Here is a 21,817-nt window from a genome sequence, read left to right on the forward strand (position 1 = left end):
CAGGTTTCAACATGGAGCATGCCTTCAGGTTCCTTGTTGTGTCACGTGAGTTTAATGACTACCAGTGTGGCGTTTCCTTTCAGGAATATCAAGCTTTGTCTGAAGGTCTGAGAGTGTGGTTATCCGAGCCCCTCTGAGCCACATCGGCCTTGCTCAAGGACCGAGTAGCATGTCTACTGATTTCCCATAACCATCCACGCAGGGCAGCCCAGGAAAATGGACAGGACAGTTCCAGGGTTGGGAGGCTCCTATAGAGCTGTGAGCTTTTCCAGGGGCTGCCTGGTGGTATGGGCTACAGAGCTGCGCCCCAGGAGTGGCCAAGGGCCCCCATATTTAGCTCCTACTTGCTGCTTTCACGAAGCAGGGATCTAGATAAACAACAACAACAACAACAACAACAAACAAACGGTTTTTGGAAAAATGGAAACCTCGTGGGGCTGGAATTGATGCTGGATTTGCTTTAGGGCTTGGAGAATTGAATCGGTCATTGAAAGACTAGGATATTTTTGGAAAAAATTCAGATGGGGCTTGAGATGGGGTTCACAATATTTTGGGGCAAAGGCAAAGCACAGATTCTGGGAGGATTACTGCCCATTTCACAGAAGGTCTCATGTATAAACTGGGAGAGAGAGCCTGCCCTCGGCCAGGCACTGTGCCAGGGACCAGGGGGACAAACCTGATCCAGACACGGTGCGCGCCCTCAGGGAGCCGCAGCCAGAGGGAGAAAGATGAGGGACTTGGTCATCAGAAAGCACGTCGACGGGTGCTATGATAGCCCTCATCACACCAGAGCTAATAGTCTGTAGTTAAGCGTTCAGCCCCTGGGATCAGACAGACCTGGGCTGCAGACTCTTCTGCTTCCTGACTGAGTGACCTTGAAGAAGTTACATAATGTGGCAAGTCTTGGTTTCCTCACCAGTAAACGGGAGACAAGTTCAGTTCAGGCACTTCTTAGGTTACCAGGAGGATTCAGAGAGAAGGTGGTAAAGCCAGCGTCTGGCACTAGAAGTGCTCCTGACAAATGTAAACTAGGCTTACTCGGAGAGGTTCACCAAGCACTCTGTGAGGCTGGAGAGCCGGCTGTGTCTGATGGGGGGTCCAGAAAGGCTCCCAGAGGAAGTGACATTGGCCGGACGGTGAGAGAGTGTTTCTGGAAGAGGTGGGAGCCTGGGCCACCCCCGGGCCATTTAGCAAGGAGCTGGCCTTTCAGGTGGGAGTCCACACCAGAGGACTAAGAGCTCAGGTGCAGTGCAACATGCCAAGGCATTAAGTCCTTGTCCCAAAGGCGAAGGGGGCACTGTGAAGGATATTTAACTGAAAAAGGCACCGGGTTGGCACAGTGGAAGATGAGACAGGCAGGGAGGCAGGTGGGGGAGGGCAAGTGTGGAGGCTGATACAGTCGTCATGGAGGGGGTTATGGGGCCTGAAGAGGGAGGAAATGGATATGAGGACAACTGATGGGACCCCTGAATCAACAGGATTAGGGGTGAGAAAGGGGAGCAGACCAAGAGCAAGTTTGGAGTCTGGGCAGTTAGTGCATACGGGGTATATCAAGGCCAGGGAGCATGGCAGGGATGTGGGCAGAGGGCAGGAAGGAAGGTAAGAACATGGCTGGGGTGCCCAGGCTTTGTTTTGGGAGTCTACATGATGTCTGGGTGGGGTGGCCAGGGCGCTGTCAGCATCAGCATGCAGAACCCAGGAGAGGGGTGAGGATGGGGCTCTCAAACAAGAACATTTATTATCTGTTTGAAGATGCAGCATAGAAAGTTCTGCATAGAAGACCAAAATAGCCCCTTTTCTGAGGCCAACACAGCACTGATGACACAAGACCTTCTTCTTACTCTTTGACCTTTGTGATCTTCTGTAACTCTAGTCACTGACCCTCGGGAGAGAGACAATGACACAGGAGAGAAGCATGAGCTTGGGTCAAAAGGGTGAGAGACAAAAGAGCTGAAGTCACAGCTCATAATACCTTTCAGTGTATAGAGAAGGTGACTTGTTTTAGTCCCTATATCCTGGTTTTGGAAAACTAAAGGAAGGGAGCAGTTTTTGAAAAAGGTAAATTAAAAATAAAATAAAATATGTGAAGTGATATGAAATACTATATTCAGAGTTAGTCCAGGCTGAAAAAAATAAGCTAAAATGATGACTGACTTAAACATAAGAGCTGAATTAAGGGCAAGTTGAGTATTCTGGAGGTCAGCCTGACTTTTTGATGATTGTCAGGAAGACAACCACATTCTTCTCCCCTCAGTCTTTTCTGTGCATCAGCAATGGTGGAGTACTGGATTCAGATGGACAAGGATCCAGACTACTTACTGAATGCTTACAGTGTGTCCGTGACAATAGGGGTTCTCCTCATTTGATCTCCCATCTTGAGTAGATGTTACTTTATCTTCTATTTATTTTGTCACATTTCTGCTTCTTTTGGAGCAGGAGGTCAAAAAGTTTTAAGCTGAATGAGGTGTTGGGGATCATCTGTAGAAATGTTCAGGATGACACATGAAATGCCACAAGCATAGTGTGACCGAATTCAGCAAGGCGATGCCTGTTTTTAGGAGTGGTGGGCAACATGGGGAAATATGGCTGTCGTTCTGTTGAGAAGCCATATGTCAAGTCTTCCCCGGGAGGGGAGTTGCAGAGCTTGTAGTGGTCAACACTTGCATGACTTGGATCACAAAGGTTATTTATGAATCCGTAGATGACAAAGTTGAGGAAGGAGAGAGAGACTTTTTACTATAATAGATGGTGCAATTAAGATTTGATAAGACAGGCTGAAACAATCGTATAAAGCTAAGAAGATAAAGTTGTAAAAGGATAAATGTAGAACACTTTACACTTTTTATTTAAAAATATTTTTCAATTACGGTTTACATTCAGTATTATTTTGTATTAGTTTCAGGTGTACTGTGTAGTGGTTAATCATGTACTTTACAAATGCTCTCCCTGATATTTAAGTAGCCACCTGGCACCATACACAGTTATTACAATATTATTGACTATATTTCCTATGTTGTACTTTAATATCTGCACGACTATTTTGTAACTGCCAATCTGTACGTGTTAATCCCTTCACCTTCTCCACCCGGTCCCCCACACCCCTGCCTCTCTGGCAACCATCGGTCTTAGAACTCAGTTTTTAGATCTAAAAATTCAATGACACAAGTAGATGAAGAGATCTGGCTGGATGGCAGTGGTAAGGAATATGCTGTTTACACAAAGAGTAAAGAGCCCACGCTGTTGCCATATGCAGCAATGCAGCGTTAAGCCACATTTAAAATGTCTCAAATAAGATAAATACGAACCCCATGCTAACAATGAGGCAACACAACACCCGGTCTGGTTTGGGGAGCACACTAGGAGGAATTGGCAAACTGGACAATGTCCAGAGAAGAATGATGTAATGGGAAAGACCTGGAACCCATATCATCACGGGAGACCTGGTGGAAGAAGGGGACGGGTAACAAGACAATGGTCTTCAAATATTTAGGGAGAAGGGATTCAGTTCCTTGAACCAATGGCAGGTTATGGGGAAGCAGGTTTTCACTCAACGAAAGTCACTCAAAACAATCAGTGCTGGGTGAGGGGCAGCCTTGTGAGAATCTGAGCCCATATGAAGTCCTAAAATGTTCAGGCAGAGGCTGGACTGGCCACTCATTCCAAGGGGAGAAGCAGGAGGATGTAAGTGAAAAGGCCAAGAGTCGGGGAAACTGGATTCAGGTCCTGTCTCTGGTCAGAGATGTGTGTGATGTTGTGGAAATCAATTTCCTTGTCTAGCCTTCACTCTCTCCAACTGGGAATTCTTTTTTATTTTATTTTATTTTTTTGTGATACAGACAGAGAGACAGAGAGAGGGACAGATAGGGACAGACAGGAAGGGAGAGAGAATGAGAAGCATCAATTTTTAATTGTGGCTCCTTAGTTGTTCATTGATTGCTTTCTGATATGTGCCTTGACTGGGGGGCTACAGCAGAGTGAGTGACCCCTTGCTCAAACCAGTGACCTTTGGACTCAAGCCAGTGATTATGGGGTCATGTCTACAAGCCCGTGTTCAAGCTGGCAGCCTCAGGGTCTCAAACCTGGGTCCTCCGCATCCCAGTCTGATGCTCTATCCACTGCACCACTGCCTGGGCAGGCTCCAGCTGAGAATTTTATCATCACTGGCTTTGAACTTTTTTGGTAGCAATAGAATCAACCCTTTTATCAAATGATATCTTCTGCAATCCCCCCTCCCCTCAATATGTAAGCCCAATGTGTTAATGCTGAACACCCCTTTATTGCAGGGCTGAGCCCTTCTGGATACAGAAGTAGGGCTTCTAGGAGTAGTTTGCAAAGCACTGGGCCAACCAATCTTCCAGTCCTACCTTAGTTTCCAATTCTATAGACTCAAACCCCTCATTTACACGAGGTGTGGGAGATTTAAAATAGGAATTTTTCTGAGATCTTACAGCTGATTAGTGTCAGTTATAGTTAGAACATATAGCTCCTAGTCTAATCCAGTGCTCCTTTACCCCACCAGGCTGTTCCCTTCCATCATGATTTGCCTTAGAATTTGTTCCCCCTAAAGTCTCAGCGCTGCCCTCTATAGATTTACCCCCGCCCCCACCCCGCTCCGGAAAAGCACCAGGAATGCCGCAGATCCGATCTGAAGCATTAATACAGCTGGGACCTTGATCCGGAATTCACTCCTCTATGTATTCCTGTGACTCAATGAGGCACTGTTTGTATGGGCTGAGAAGTGAAAACCAGGTGTGGCCCTACCTCTGGTTGTCCTACAATCTATGTTCCCTACTTTTTCCTTATTACTAGACTCCTTTTTGAACCACCACCCAGAATTAATGTACGCCCTACTTTCTTTTGCAGCTACATATGATGCTACAACTAAATTCTGGCCAATTAGACATAATGTGTATACTTTATGGAAAAGTGTCCTTCACGGGAGAGAGGAGATACCCTTCTTCCAAGATGACTGGAAGGCAGGCAATAGCCACCTTGGACCATAAGGTACAAACTATGTGCTGAGAAGAGTGAAAAACAGTAAGAGCTTCAGTCTCTGATGGTCTTGTGAAGCCCTTTTACAAACCCGACTATTTCCTCCTGTTTTACAGGCAAGAGAAATAAGCTTCTAATTGTTTAAGCCACCATAACCATTTCACCAACTCTGTTGTTGACTGTAAGTTAGCATTATTTTATACATCACTAAGAAAAAGAAACCACTGCCAAATAAATGGACACCCTAGCCAATTTTATGATACATCCCAATTTCAGAGTTCAAATGTGACAAAAATGAGTCTTATTACACAGAATGGAGTATTTTGGGGTTTTGTTACAGCTAAGCCCAATCCTGATTCAAGAAACATGAAGGAACAAAAATGACAAGTTATAAAGAACATATACTCATGTAGAGGGAAGAACAAGTTTCGATATAAAAGAATGACTCATAAAAATAGTAGTGACACAGGACAACCTAGGGAAGTTTCTCTTATACTTCCCAGTCTGACTTGGATTAACCACCGAGTTAAGTATGGCTATTTAGATCTGGCCATCCAGTGAGATGAGACTCTAGTGGTTGAGTGAGCTGGTTTTAAGATGTCAAGGACACAAAGCTGATTGCTAAACCAGCCTCTACTACGTGTGATTGGCTGTGAGGGTCGCTGACCGTTTGGTTTCTCCTCAGTTCTGCAGGGTCCTCCTGGTTGACTTTGAGAAAGATAGATGGATAGCTGATGACCAAGAGAAGCTAGCATCTGACAGGCTCTCCCTTAGCTGAGACCACAGGATGCTCTAGGCTCCTCCTGCAGCAGCCATTAAGACTGCTTTCAGGGGTGACTGGGCCCTGGTCCAGTACAAAAAAAAAAAAAGCTGAGCACTTCTGGTTCTCAAGACAGCCCCGACTTTAACCAATGACAATCCAATGTTAGTGTAACTGTAGTGATTAAAACATCCAAGGCTAAAATGATAAACAAAAGGGAAATTTGGCTTATGTAAAAGTGGTTGTAAAATGAAACACCCATTCTGCGTCATTAAAGCATTACTTCACAAAGAAGGTCCACTTGTTTTAAAATGATAATGCAATAACCTGTTACTCCTTTCTATGAGTGTTTCTTAAATTTACCAGGATTCCTGGGGACTTCATAGATTTTGCTGACTCTCATTTATTATCTACTCATGTGACAAATTATTTGTTTTATTATTTAATATGTCACAACCCCACAGGTTGGTAGTATCATTACCATTTTAGATAATATAGCCTGACCTGTGGTGGTGCAGTGGATAGAGCAACAACCTGGAATGCTGAGGTCGGTGGTTCACTTGGGCTTCAAGTGTCCGACAGTGGATGAGTGGATTAAAAAGCTGTGGTACATATATACAATGGAATACTATGGGGCCATGAAAAAGAAGGAAATATTATTTTTTACGACAACATGGATGGACCTGGAAACTATTAAGTGAAATAAGCCAGTCAGAGAAAGAAAAATATCATATGACCTGACTCATATGAGGTATCCAATGAACAATATGAACTGAGGAATGCAATTGAGACAGAGGCATGATCAAAGGATCCAGAAGGGAAAGCAGACAGAGGGAAAGGGGATGACAGGGTGATAGTGTAAGGTTGGTGGATAATGGGGGATGGTCACATGGGGAACCCAGACCCGCGAACTTTGGCTAGGACCGCCCACAACCAAGTGCGCCAAAAGAAGCTTCGCAGGAACCCTTTGGAAAAAAGTGACCGTCTGCCAGCCAACGAGATTTCACCATGTCATATTAGCTCGACTTCCCTACAGGGACCCTTTAAATATCTCCCACGCAGTTTAATCCTTGCGACTTCCCTGGCCTCCATCTTTCTTTGGGGCCAGGGAACCTCGCCGGGCGGGATGCGCTGTACTCAATAAAGCCTTTTGTTATTCCACACTTAGTGGCTCTGGCCCGAAATTCATTCCTTCTCAGCAGGGAAAAATACCTTACAGATAGGATGGGACAGAGCAGAAAAGCAGATCCTGGAGGGAAGGGGGGGTGTTACGGGGAGGGAGACAGGAGGGATGTACTGGGGAACACAGGTGACATTAGAATCTATGTAAACACAATAAATTAAAAAAAGTATAAAAAATAAAAATAAAACCTAGGGCTTGCCCAGTCAAGGCACATACAACGAACAAGCAATGAACAACTGAAGTGAAGCAACTATGAGTTGATGCTTCTCAATCTCCCCCTCCTTGTAAAATCAATAATTAAAATCTTAAAAAAGGCAATATGGCTAAGGCTCAGAGAAGTTGCTTAGCTTCCTTACGGTAGCACAGCTAAAACTGGGCTCTCTAAACTTAGGTTGGTGAAGGTTGCCATTACAACTTAGTTGTAGTGTACTGAAAAAGCAACCATTAAGCTTCCATTACTGAAACATGTGAAGTTCCGCTAAGAATAATTTTATCCTTCCATTCAGGTCACTGGGCACTGGGAATTGAATGCAGAATTGTGGACTATTCTAAGGGAATGACTCCTCAGAAAGAAAAAAAAAAGTTGGGGAAATGATGGGACTGGACAGGCTAGAAGATAAAGTATGGTCACTCCCAGGCATCCCCAAACTACGGCCCGCGGGCTGCATGTGGCCCCCTGAGGCCATTTATCTGGCCCCCTGCCGCACTTCCAGAAGGGGCACCTCTTTCATTGGTGGTCAGTGAGAGGAGCACTGTATGTGGTGGCCCTCCAACCGTCTGAGGGACAGTGAACTGGCCCCTTGTGTAAAAAGTTTGGGGACCTCTGCTCCAGGCCATACTTACACTCAGGCAACTATTCCCCCGGCCCAGGCAGTAGCCTGGCAACACAGGCCTCTGTCGATGATGGAGGTGCACTGGAACACTCCCAGTGCACGGCGGATGAGTTGTTGAGCCTTTGGGGTGAGTGCCTGTTTCTAATGAAATAGATCGTATGACTTTGGGGAAAGCAATATTTAATATTTTAAAATTATTTTTTAGATTTTCTGCTTACCTTAATTTCATGCACATTATCTTCTTGGAAATAAAAAAATTCCCTACAAATTCCTATTTACCGTTGCCAATTCTGATGAACATTATAATGAATCATGGGAATTTCTTTTATGATCTCGTGTTCTACATAAAAACACCTCAAGGCCCTGGCCAGTTGGCTCAGCGGTAGAGCGTCGGCCTGGTGTGCGGGAGACCCGGGTTCGATTCCCAGCCAAGGCACATAGGAGAAGCGTCCATTTGCTTCTCCCCCCCCCCCCCCTCCTTCCTCTCTGTCTCTCTCTTCCCCTCCTGCAGCCAAGGCTCCATTGGAGCAAAGATGGCCCGGGCGCTGGGGATGGCTCCTTGGCCTCTGCCCCAGACGCTAGAGGGGCTCTGGTCGCGGCAGAGCGACGCCCCCCAGGGGTAGAGCATCGCCCCCTGGTGGGCAGAGCTTCGCCCCTGGTGGGCGAGCCGGGTGAATCCCAGTCGGGCGCATGTGGGAGTCTGTCTGACTGTCTCTCCCCATTTCCAGCTTCAGAAAAATACAAAAAAAACCCCAAAACAAAACAAAAACAAACAAAAAAAACCCACCTCAATTACTAAAAGGACTGATTCAATTTTTATGGGCCAGATTCGAATTCTTCCTGGTTTCAACAAAGTGGAAGCCCAACCAAATGGTTTTCTCTGGCCTGAAATATATTAAAACAGAATAAAACTTCATATCCAAATTTTTTTCTCCAGATACTAAAGTACAAAGACACCAGGCTAAATTTCTTTTAAATTTACTTTATTTTTGTATAAGCTAAAAGGAAATTTACACACTGAAATCTCAAAAGACCTTGGGCATGCACATTACCCTTGTTAGAGGTTCTTCTACAGGTCTCTCTTTTTTCCATAGGAATTTCCCCAAACATTTAAAACTCATAGTTTTTACTGTATATACAGCCTTAAACCATAGCAATCTATGATTATGTCATTTTACACTGTGCAAAATCCTCAAAAAATAGTGGTATGATAGAACAAAAAAATCAGTAACAAGTAAATTTCACTTTAAGACATTCTTATAATTTGGTCCTTCTCCAAAACAAACTGATTTAAAACAGACACAATCTCTTTAAATCCCTCCAATCAAGTTCTGACAATGATCCATACCCTATAACAAAGGAGCAATCGATGAAGTACTTCGCAAAAGGTCACACAGCAATCTGCCAGATTGAAAAGATTAAAAAAGAGCACAAAAATGTTAACAAAAGCCAGGTCTGAAGCAAATCCACCGCACACGAAATTTTAAAAATTAACAATGACTTGGAGCTTATTTATGAGAGCAAAAGTAATACAACATACGATCTGAAAAATTAATAGGACATTCAATGCAATCTGAAAAGACTGAAGGGGATTTCACAGTCAGCAGATATTTGAGTTTTTAATTTTTTTTTTTATTTCAAAAGTTTTGTAAGAAGGACACCACCAGTGTATTTCACAAAGACATAAATGTATACACCCCAGCAACACAAAAAGAATGTGTCTTCAAAAATGTTCACCCCCAATTATTTACATTTTTTTCTAATATAAATTCAGGACTTCAGTATGTAAATAAATATACATTACTATGTATACCTTTCTAGTGTGGCTTACCAACAAATCAGCTGAACTTGTATTGTTTTAAAAATTACAGCAGGTATGCTTTTGATGGTAGGGAAGGGAATGGAGGAAAGGAAAAGCAACTGAAACTGTCCAATTGCTCTCAATGATCAGTCTGCTTTCTCTTGGGAGCTTGTGGAAGGTGTTAAGGTGGCTGGGAACATCAACACCTTGGCATGCATGAACGTTAAATCAGGCAGGCTTGCGATCACCTTGATGGCTTCTTCACTGAGGTGCTCTTCTCTTTTCGGTTTCCTATTGACAAATGAAAAAAGAGAAGTGTGTTAATGTGACTCTGCTGTGGATCAAATGAGAGGAAACCCACTCTCAAGGTAGTCAGTTAGCAATCTACGGGCACTTGAGTTATCTTTTTGTTCCTAAACTTCATAACAGTTTTGTGCTGTGTGCTTCCTATGCCAGAAGCCAAGTGTCTTATGAAGATGATGCCTTATTTATGTATGTTCATGATTGCGAGGCATGCACACACATACTCATGTGTACCTTTGTATAGCTCACAGCTTTATTTTTAAGGTGAGGAGCCACCACCTAGGCATACTTTCAAAATGCTACTAAGCAGAAATATAATTCAGAAGCCCTAATAATACTCCACTCAACTGGATTTCCCCCCAGTTCCCTGTGAAACTACCCAAATTACCTCAACATAAAACAAAGTAAGTCTGGCACAAGACCTTGTAATTCATTTTAACCTTAGGCACTCTTCACCTCCAATGGGGAATTCCAGGAGAGAAAGCCCTCAGTTCAAGAACACCCCGTCTCGGCCCCCTGGGAGGCAGACAGCTGGTCCAGAGCAGCAGCATTAGGGCTGGCTGCTGATGGTGAAGATGTACATGGGCAGGGGACTCAGGAAGAGGGGAAATCTCAAAATACCTGTGGATTCTCTAGATGAAGTACATTTTATAATGGCCTCGGGTACTAGAAGTGAACAGCTTGGTGCCTAGCACAGATATAATGATCTCCTAGTGACCCTTGTCTTCCCAGCAGGTGAGCCACAAAAAATGTCAACAGAGCCTCAAATGTGGCTCAAATTGAGCACATGACTGTAATCCAACCTTTATTTTTCCCCAAGACCTTAAATATACTGTAATAGCTGTAGTGATAAAAACATTAATTTTAGACCAAAGTTCATTTAAAATCATTGACTCTAAAAAGCCTGATTTCCTCTATGATAAAGAATAGTTGGGCCTGACAGGTGGTAGAACAGTAGATAGAACATCAACCTCGGACGTCAAGGTCCCAAGTTCAAAACCCAGAGGTTGCTGGCTTGAGTACGGGCTTATCAACATAACCCCGTGGTTGCTGGGTTGAGCCCCAAAGGTCACCGACATGAGCAAGGGATCACTGGTTCGAATGGTAGACCCCCCCCCCCCCCCCCCCGTCAAGGCATGTATGAGAAGGAATCAATGAACAACTAAAGTGCTGCAACTATGAGTTGATGCTTCTCGTCTCTTTCCCTTCCCATTTCTCTCTCTTGCAAAAAAAAAAAAAAAAAAAAAAAAAAAAAAGAATAGCTGGTACTGTTAGGTGTGACACAAGTTATTCCTTCCACTTAAATAGTTTTTGTTTTGGGGACGAGTAGAGAAAGTCAGCAGATAATACCAGAAAGACAGATGCAGGCCTCCACTTTATATGTAAACTTTTCTGTTGTTACCACTTTTGATTTTAGGCTAAAATCAAAAGTTTTTACAGAATGACTGAAAATTAAGCAACAGACTTTTAGAACCAAAGTTCTTCAATGGGGCACAGAGGTCAGCTTCAGGAACACTGAAACCAGCAGTAGATCAACCAATACTGAACTATATTCAAGGGTTTCTCACCAGAATAAAATAGCACTCAATTAAAAAAATATATTGTCTGATTTTAGAGCAAAAAGAAGGGGGAAAAAGGAGGAAAGGGAAAGGGAGGGAGGGAGGGAAGAGGAAGGAAGGAGGAAAGGAGAGAGAGAGACACAGGAACATCAATCTGTTCCTATTTGTGCCCTGACTGGGGATTGAACTGGTAACCTCTCTAGGCTTCGGGATGATGCTCGAAGCAACTGAGCTATCTGGTCAGAGCTCAATTTTTTTCTGATTAAAATTTATGCTTAATTGTACTTAAATGACGGAAAATCTATTAGGTGAATGTTTGATGGGGAATTGGATATCTGCAACACTCTAAAGTAAAACCAGATACTTTACTTTTTAGTTTCAAAGTGGAAAACTGGAAGTATAAAATGGAAAAGGTTAGCCTCTCTCCAATGGTTAATCTTAGCATCACTAACGATGGAGTCATTCAGACATGTTGTATCTTCTGATGTGATACAACACCTACGATGTATTCTAGCCAAATGGTTTACTTTAACTGATTTCATCAAACCTTTAGATGTAACTTCCAGTTTACAGGAAATAAGGGGGCTAGAGAAACATTAAATACTACTTAAAGGGAACAAATAGACAAGTCCAGAGGTTGGGACATTCTTCAGAACAGCTGGATTGATCTTTTTAACAAGCTGGTGTCATTAAACTGAAAAACCAAAAGGATGGAGGGTAGATGCTAGGTTCAAAGGGACTTAAGATCCAAAACAGCAGGCACAATAGGGGTAGACTGAGTGCCGGTTTGGACAAAGCCCAGAGAGAGGACCCTGTCAGAGAAATCTGCATACAGCCTGGGGATTAGAAGAAATGAAAATTTGCTGAAATTGACAGATGGAGATCACTGATTACAAGAGTAAATTCAATTTAGTGCAGACTATAAAATCTCATTTTTGGTGAAAATAACACGTGTATTTGTGTAGGAAAAATCTGAAAGAATATGCACTAAGGAGTTGTAGTGATCTGAGTGTAAGAATGTGGTAATTTAATTTTAAAATTTTTGTTGGCTTATAGTTTCTAACTTTCTACAATATATCATACCGCTTCTGCTAAGATAAAAGGTTATTAAACAGAGTAACAAAATTGCACATAAACGGACTTCCTTCTTTGTGGAGTACAGCTGCGGTGGGGGAAAGGAAGACCCTTCCACCCGAGGAACGGCAGGTAAAGACTGTTTCAGGGTTTCTGCCAATGGCCTCATTTCAGAGGCACTACTTGGAAGCAATGTGAACCTGTATTTAAAAATAAGAAAATGTTTTCTTTGTGTATTTATCTGTAGTTATTGTACATTGATGTGATCTAGTTTTCTTAAAATAGAAGAAAATGCTTGTGGAGAATTTGAAAATAAAAAGTTATATCACAACCTTTTCTCAAAGGCAGTGACCTAATTTTGATTTATATTCTCGCTAGTTAAGATTTATCCGTTTTGTCAGAGGAATACAATTAAGACCCTAGAAATAAACCCATGCACTTATGGTAAATTGATTTTCAACAAAGGTACCAAGATCATTCCATGGGAAAAGTAGTCTTTAGTGAATAGCGCTGGTATGACTGGATATCCACATGTAAACATCCAACAGTGCTGGACTCCTATCTCACAACATATTAAAAAAATGAACTCAAAATGGATCAAAAACCTAAAAGTGAGAGTTAAAATTATAAAACTCTTTGAAGAAAAGCTACGTGTAAATGCTCCTGACCTTAAAGTAGGCGTTGGTTTCTCAGACATGACACCTAGAGCACAAGCAACAAAAGAAAACATATATAAATTGTATTCATCAAAACTAAGAAACCTTTGCTCCTTTCCTTCAATGAGGTGGCTGTGTAGCGTCCGCAGCAGGTGCAGGGAAGCAGACCTTTGTGAAGGCTCTGATGGGCAAGACCATCACCCTCGAGGTCGAGCCCAGTGACACCACTGAGAATGTCCAAGCTAAAATCCAGGACAAGGAGAGCATCCCGCTGGGCCAGCAGCGTCTGACTGTCGCAGGCAAAGAGCTGGAGGATGGCTGTGCTCCCTCAGGTGACACTATTCAGAAAGAATCCACCTATACTTGGTGCTCTGTCTGTGGGGAGGCAGCAATGGAGCCCTCCCTCCGTCAGCTCGCCCACAGGTACCACAGCGACAAGACGATCTGCCGCAAGTGTAATGCCTGCCTGCACCCCTGTGCTGTCAACTGCCCCAAGAAGTGCAGCCACGTCAACAACCTGCACCCCAAGATAAAGGTTAAATGAGGCCCCCTCCACCACCTCCTCAGACTGCAGGGTGGCTTGCTGCCGAAACTCTGTGGCCCTGGGGTCCAATACATTTTCCCTTTTGTTGAAAAAAAAAAGAAACTTTTGTTTCACAGGACACTATCAAGCAAGTGAAAACACAGCCCACAGAATGAAAAAATATTTATAAACCATATATCTGACAAAGCTCCAGTATCCAGAATATGTAGAAAATTTTTATAATAATAAAGACCAATTGCCCGATTAGAAAATTGGGAAAGGATATAAATAGATTTATCTCTGAAGAGATATAAATGGTCAAAAAGCACCTGGAAGGATACTCAACATCAGCACCAGGGAAATGCAAGTCAAAATAAATGACAATGAGATATCACTTCATACTCACTAAAATGGCTATAATCAGAAAGTCGGACAGTAACAAGCCTTGGTGAGAATGGGGAGAAATTGGGACTTGCACGCATCATCGGTGATGTTTTCCACTTTAGAAAGCAGTTTGACAGCTCCCCAAAGAGTTAACACAGAGTTACCATATGACTCAGCAGTCTACTCCCAAGGAAACGGAAAACATTTGTCCACTCAAAAACCTGTACACAAATGCAGTAGCATTACTTGTAACTGTCAAAAAGTAAAAATAACCCAAATGTCCAGAAACTGATTAATGAATGGCAAAATGTGGTATATCCATACAATGGGATATTATGCAACCACGAAAAGAATGAAAAGTACTGATACCTGCAACACATGGCTGAACTAGAAATTATGCTAAGTGAAAGAAGCCCGACACAAAAGCCACATACTGAACGAAATACTTATTTATTTAATTAATTAATTTACAGAGGGGGGATAGATAGGGACATACAGACAGGAATGGAGAGAGATGAGAAGCATCAATCATCAGTTTTTCATTGTGACACCTTAGTTGTTCATTGATTGCTTTCTCATATGTGCCTTGGGGGGGGGGGGCTACAGCAGACCGAGTGACCTGTTGCTCAAGCCAGCGACCTTGGGTCCAAGCTGGTGACCTTTTTTTGCTCAAACCAGATGAGCCCGCGCTCAAGCTGGTGACCTCGGGGTCTCGAACCTGTGTCCTCTGCATCCCAGTCTGATGCTCTATCCACTGCGCCACCTCCTGGTCAGGTTGAATGACTCCATTTATATGAAATAACCAGAACAGGCAAATCCATAGATACAGAAAGCACATCTGTGGTGGCCAGGGGCCGGGAAAATGGCAGATAGGGAGTGACTGCTAGTGAGAATGGGGTTTTTTGGGGGGAGTAATAAAAATGTCTGGAACTAGACAGTGGTGATGGTTGTGCAACCTCATGAATATACTAAAAACCACTGAACTGTACATTTGAGAAGGGTGAATTTTATCTCGAAAAAAATAAAAGTATATCCCTTTTAACAATTAGTCCTTTGGTTTGCATAAACTTTAGTTAGAGGTTTGTGGCTAGTAACTACCTGGCCACCCACTGATTAAAGTGAAGAAGAAATTTTTCTCTATATTAAAAAAGGTAAGAAGAGAAAACTATTTTAAAACTAAGAATTGCAGTTCTTTTAAAAGGAAGCGGTCACTTTCACGAGCTCTGTATGGAGAGAAGAACGCACGTACTTCCTCCCAAGTAGCACCCAGAGGGGCTGGGATCCTGTTTGTCAAATCTCCTTGACCAGCCACACCACACTGTCTTTTAATCTATTCTGACCCTATGGTCCCTCAATGCTATTCTGTTTTATCTCCTATGCACTGTCAAGAGCCAAGAAGAGGTTGAGTTTTACATTCTATGGCTTACTCAAAAACAAAAAGAAAAATGAAACAAAAGGAAAACAACAAAGACACTTAAAATGCTTTCCCAAGCTATATATGCCACCCCCTTTCTCTTCCCTGTACAAGTGAGAAGCATTTATGGCGACATATTACAGCATTACCTTCTAATTGTAAGACTTGTAAATATTTCCACTTCTTACTACTTTTAAACAATTAAGTCCTCAAAATAGGAAATACAAAGTTGGCAACTTGTTTTCTTTTCAATTTATTGTATTTTAAATATAAAGTGGAACAGGTAATGTAGAGTAATTCAATGTAGCTACAACACTGGCAGTTACTAGGATATACATATAGCTTTAGCTTATTCCATAATAGAAAATAAGGGAAAAATAAAAATAACTTCTCAAAGTGATAGAGGAGCTGGAAATGTTCCCTGGTGTACATATAACATGTTTCAACGATCAGTTAAAAAAAAGAGCAAGTTAACAATGTGGTTTAGAGCTCCTCCTAATGGCATAAAGAATGAATTCTCATCACTGGGACTTCCAAAACTACTGTAATTTGTCTGTTCAGTGAGACCACAGAGCAAAAATGGTAAGGAAAACAGTATGACTGACCTCAGAAAGACGGTCCAAAAAATAGGGTAAAGCCCAAATAATAAAAACATCAGTTTTTTGTTGTTGTTGTTTTCAAAGTTAAACATGCATTAGTTTTTGGTTAACATATAGAAAAAACAGATGAGAAATTTGAGAATTTCAATGTGAAAAGATGATTTACTTGGAAATAGAAAAAAATTAGAAAGCACGCAAAACACTCACAATGGCTTCACTTACAAGTAGGTTTATTCACTAGTAGGCTTTACAGTGCCAGACAGACTGCGTTACTACAAAGAAATAGGGTTATGAGATCGAGGGAGTGAGTTTGTGGACAAATGAACACGTTCATGCTACAAATCCATGTCAGGGAAAAGTTAAGGGTATCCATAATTATAATTATAAAACAAGTAAGTAATGCCTTTTTATAATTATAAATATTAATAGCATTAATAATAAGTAATAAATATCTGTTGAATGAATGGATATTTAAACATTTTAAAATGCTGCTGTATCATGAACTTGGAACAACAGAGATGGTATTGCATTCACCCACTATTTGTTCTTGCAGTAGTGATTTTACCGGCTTATAATAATTAGCTTCTTTTTAGGAACTGGCTTATTCTTATGGCTAACATGTCAAAGCAATGGCTTATTCCAGTGCTTAACCATGTAAAATTAAAAGTTTCCCGAGTCCCAAACACAAGGTGCAGGAGACATTCCAGGTGTTTGGTTCTGACACTGAGAGATCACTGCTTTTCTAAAGGCCATGCCCCTGAAAAGGCTCCAAGGCACCTTGTTAAAGTAATCAGAGTTGCTGCACATCAGCAAATATTCAGAAAATAAAACAGTGGCCATATCCTTATCTTAACCCAGAAGTAAAAAGATTAACCTTGGTGACTCTGGGAGTGTGAGAGTAGGTTCCCAAAGATCTCAGCAAGTTATGAAGGGAAAGAGGGAATGTTTCTATAGTAGCTTTATGATCTCAATACTTAACCAGAATTCTTCTCTAAAAAGTTGGGGGAGGAGTGAGGAGAGAAAACCACATCTGTTAGCCCTTTTTAGTCTCTCATGAAATAATCTGCTCTGATATACTTCATAATGATTAAATGATACTATTTTCTGGAATTAGGCATTACTGATTTTTACAAATACAAAATGAATTTTAGTATAGAACACTGAAATATGGCCAACTCATTTGCTTTCCCATTTGGAGCTATTTTAACACAGAATTCAAAGTCAGGGTGTAATGAACACTAACTGTTTACCTGGTAGATGTGCTTGTCTTCTCGACTGTGGACATGAGTCTTGCAAATGCATCAGTCACTTTGAGGCTTGAGGAGGAGATTTCCAGCTTAGAAGTTGTTAACTCATACAACTCTGGATCCACACCTTATAGTATAAAATGATAGTCAGTGATGGCAAGCTGCAATGAGTCACTCTATCAGCCACAATCCAAGATGCAAAAGGCAATTATTCTGTAAACATCTGAGTCTTTTATAAGCACAACACATCTGTAGCACACCGTACTACTGCATTTATTTTTAGAATTTTAAATTCCACTTTTCAGAGTTTTCATAAAACACAATTTTGGATTAGTTTGCAATATGAATGTTAACAATGTTTTATAAATAGAACGCACCGATCTGTTATACAATAGTATACTTCAAATTTTAAATTGACTGATTAACTTCATTTTTTGAACCTCCCTCTCCCTTACCTTGACCATTTTTCTGCATTATTTTCTTCCACACTAAAAGATTTGAAAACCAATATAAAGTTTCAAATATGGTAAATGATTTGGTTAGTTTAAATATTCTGACAATCAGAAGGCATAAGATATTACTCAAAGCATCAAATTATCACCAAGGATAAATTATATACCAACTTGTTCTTTTTTAAGTGGGAGAATATATAATAGTCTCAGAATAAGTGAAAAAAGAACTACTTCTAGACAGAATGAAATTTGTCCCAAGGGTTAATTATATTTCTATAGCCTTATATCTAAATCTAGTAGTTAATAGTTCAAATATCTTATTAGAGCAATTCAAAATGAAGCTGTTAGAGAAATAGATTTATTATAAAAGTCTATAAAAATCCTTTCCTTATCAGAGTTCAGTAAAATATGCATATTTATATATTTCCCTTGAATATAGAGTTATATCAAGTATGACTGAAAACAATAGAGAGAACAATAAAATATTTCAACTCAATCTAAATTTTGGATAATAAACAGATAAAAAAATTTTTTTAATTGTACACTCTTCTTGGTCTCAGAAAATTACTTGAGATAAAAAGTTCAGTAGTCCAGGGTATAACAGAAAAAAAAGCAGACTGCAAGGAAGAACGTTTTATAACTTCATCAATATTTATTTATTATTTCCAAAAACACCCTGATGAGCTGATAAAATTGTATATAAATGCACATACTGCTATTAACAAGTTTCCTCTTTTTAGGATATTTCAGAATCAAGGGGAAAAACCCCAAGAACTGCCTTCTGTTAACCAACTTTGCAGACAATTAGCAGACGTAAACATATACCTCAGATGTTTACAGAAATTAAACAAGCAAAAGCAGCTTTCACAGTTACCATGTCCAACAAGGGAGGAAGGCTATAGAAAATGTTTGTTGACTCTCCCAAGTTCTTAATATTTCATTAAGGTACAGTTAGTTTCAAAATATATTTAGAAGGCCTTTTCTTTCTATTTTTATAATAAGTATATAGGTGGCAATTAGGGATCAAAGAAACCCAAAGTACTTCTTCCCTCCACTGTAAAAGGCTAGCTTCTAAGTAACCACAAAATTGTATTACATGTCTAACAAATAATGCAGAATAAATAACTGCATTCTGACAGCTGGTATAAAATTTACCTAGATATATAAAATACTGGCCACTTGACTGTCAAACAGTCAAGTGGGAGATAAAACAAAAAACAAAATCAACCTTCCCTAGTACAAAACAAATACTACTACACACATAAAAAAATAGCACTATGGCTATATTTTATATTTTTAAAAAACAAGATAATTACCTATTCTATACTAATAATTAGAGATTATTAATGTAATTCTTTTTAATGGAAGAGTTTTTTTTTTTTTTTTAAAAAAACAAAACCTTAATGAGGCTTAGTTTAGTTACATAAGTAAAACTAGCCAACCAAGTTCTATGCCAACCTCCTAAGTCTCACACACAAAATAATTAAATAACCGCAAGCTAAGACAAAATGACTTTCCCAGAAACAAGTCAGAAAAAGTGCCAAGCAAGTGATGAAATGGAGTACTAAGGAAGGTGTTGATACCTGTAGCTTGACAGTAGGTTTTAACAAAATCCAATCACAATAAAAAGAAGCTAAAGCAACTTTATAGTAATCAAGTTTATACAGCAGCTAGAGCACATTAATGAAGATATGGAACGAAAATATTTAAAAGGTTCCCAAGTAATGAGGACTGCACTTGACCATGCTAATTTCACTTCCATCACAGCTCTAAGCTTCTGAAACCGCTTGTTCTCGTCAACGTTGTGCATACTCAGCCTGATTATCACGTCCTTTCTGTACTTCTTTATATGGTTAGATTACTGTACTCCTATGGATGGTTTTTAACTGAGATCGAAATGTAACCAAAAATTAAATTTAAACCAGGTTGTAGGCATCCAAAAATAGTGACCTCATTTAAGTTATAATATAGTTCATGAAAAAACAAAGCTGAGAGCTAATTAAAAATGGGAGCTTGGTAATTCATTGTTGGGACTATAGTAATAAGGAAATCAATACACACTCCCTCCCCCCACCATTAACTACTAAAAACAACTAATTAGCTAATAACACAAGTCATTCCATAGTAAAATGTATTTAGAAGTAATTTAAGGAAATAGTAAAATATCCTTTTGAAGTCAAAACCAGACACAGATTGTTTTTTTTCTATGCTTGAAAAATCTTGGAAACAATGAATATGATAACCAGGGCTTTGATTTGAGGAATTGAATCACTCTACCAAATGGCTTTGAACCTCCCTTATAACAGGACCGGATTTCCATAACCAGACCTTGGAGAAGGGCATCCTCGTTCAGGTTCACCCTTAGCTGACTCTTACTCTTCCCCGTTTCCCATCACGGCACCTAAACTGCTAGAAGTGGGTGTCAGGGTTATCTAGTTGAATAGAACAAACCCAGCAAATTCTCAGGAACCAGCCTGGCTGTGTAACTGGCCACTAGCGGGGACACAGAGGGATCCTCGCTATGTATTCTGGGCATCAGCATCTATATATAGCACCTCAAAGGCTGTCTGATGATCAGTGAGCATGATTACCAGATCACAAGTTGGGTGACAGAGTCATTAAAATCATATTAAATAAAATGTAAACATAAAAATGCCATATTTTAATCTTTTATTCAGTTAGAAAATGACAAAGTACATTAGTTCTTTGGTCAATAAACTGAACTTTTGCAGGGCTGAACATTAATTTAACAGGCACTCCAAGTAAGGTTTCATTTCTAACTTATAGTATCTCATAGCAATTACTTTCTACGATGAACTTTTGTAACTTTTTTTCTTCCATTTGGAAAACTAACAGTATCCTTTCTATTTAAGAGCTACATAAAAACAATAATAGTTCTATGTGGGACTATATAACTAAGTGCTAGACTCCAACATTCTGGAACCTAATTATACATTTAGCAGCACTAATAAACAACTAATTGAATGCTAGCATTTGTAAAGGTTCTATTATCACAGGCACCACAATGTAAAGTGATCTTCGTGTACTAAAATATTCTTGTATCTCTAAACTTTTATTTTTTCAAATGGCTTTTTGGAATATGCTTTCAAAAATAAGCATATAAAATATTACATTTTTCACTTACAGGAAAACAAAATACCCTGCCTTTAACTAAGAACATTAGGGCTGTTTTATTTCTAGAAACTACTTTGAGCTTTGAATATTACACTCTGAGAAAGCTTTCCTTAAAATACATTTCATATAAGTCATTTACTATAGTCAGCTACTAGAAAATAACAATAAATAGATGAAGAAAAAGTATTAGAAAGACATTATAGAGAATACAATCTACTTGTTTCCTTGTTTATAGGAAAGTCAAGTGATGTGGTCATGCTTTTAGTAAATAAACTAGAATCGTGGTTTTAACACTCTGCTGACCTGGGATTGTAGTGCTGCTGCTAGAGCTATTGTCATCCACGGGCCCAAAGAAATCAAGGTTCAGAAGAGTGGAACCTCCACTAGCTTGAAATTCAGTGACCGTGTTGGTAGGCAGCCACACAGAAGGTAAGCCAAGGGAGGAGGGGTTATGTGTAAAAAGGGGTAAGACACACACTTGAACATGCAGGTTATAATTAGTAGTCATTACATATTTTTTAAATCAACATTAAAACAATGTGTACAGTATTAGTTTTCATTACTAAGGACATTTCTGAAGTAACAATTTAATTCAATGTACATTTTCTCATGTACAATGTAAATAATTTAACACTTAGTAAGGTTTTAGTTAGCAGTTCTTTCAAACTCGAAGCCATACCAGAAAGACCAAGAGGAAAATATACCCGTTAAAGGGAAACAATACTTTAATCTCAACCCAACATTAAATCACTGCACATGCCCAAATCAATCTTTCATGTTAGTATTGTTGGTTTCCAATTAATGATTTTTTTAAAGTGACAAAGCTTTCAGTTTTAGGACACGCACCAATACATTAGCTTAGTTTAAAACAATATAATAAGGAACGTCTTCACTGCCCTACC

At 40.2% G+C, this 21,817-nt stretch overlaps 2 protein-coding genes across 4 annotated transcripts in view; one reads left to right on the forward strand and one right to left on the reverse strand.

Moving 5' to 3' along the window:
* Nucleotides 1–8,734: 8,734 nt before the first annotated feature.
* AFTPH (aftiphilin) overlaps nt 8,735–21,817 on the reverse strand; it is a 69,003-nt gene continuing 55,920 nt past the window's right edge. For 2 of the 3 annotated variants that reach the window (XM_066378144.1, XM_066378143.1), the window contains 3 exons: nt 21,219–21,302; nt 17,332–17,455; nt 8,735–9,860 (listed from right to left, as the gene is read on the reverse strand). In XM_066378144.1, coding sequence (XP_066234241.1) covers nt 9,716–9,860; nt 17,332–17,455; nt 21,219–21,302 — 353 coding nt within the window. In that variant the 3' untranslated portion in view covers nt 8,735–9,715. The remainder of the gene's footprint in view (nt 9,861–17,331; nt 17,456–21,218; nt 21,303–21,817) is intronic. The other variant, XM_066378145.1, reaches the window with a different exon arrangement.
* Nucleotides 11,885–13,705, forward strand: LOC136397412 (ubiquitin-ribosomal protein eL40 fusion protein-like). Its single transcript, XM_066371921.1, has 3 exons — nt 11,885–11,986; nt 12,547–12,637; nt 13,290–13,705. The coding sequence occupies exons 1-3, from the start codon at nt 11,885–11,887 to the stop codon at nt 13,703–13,705; spliced, it is 609 nt and encodes a 202-aa protein (XP_066228018.1).

This window comes from Saccopteryx leptura, chromosome 3 (genome assembly GCF_036850995.1).
Source record: "Saccopteryx leptura isolate mSacLep1 chromosome 3, mSacLep1_pri_phased_curated, whole genome shotgun sequence".
Lineage (NCBI taxonomy): Eukaryota > Metazoa > Chordata > Mammalia > Chiroptera > Emballonuridae > Saccopteryx > Saccopteryx leptura.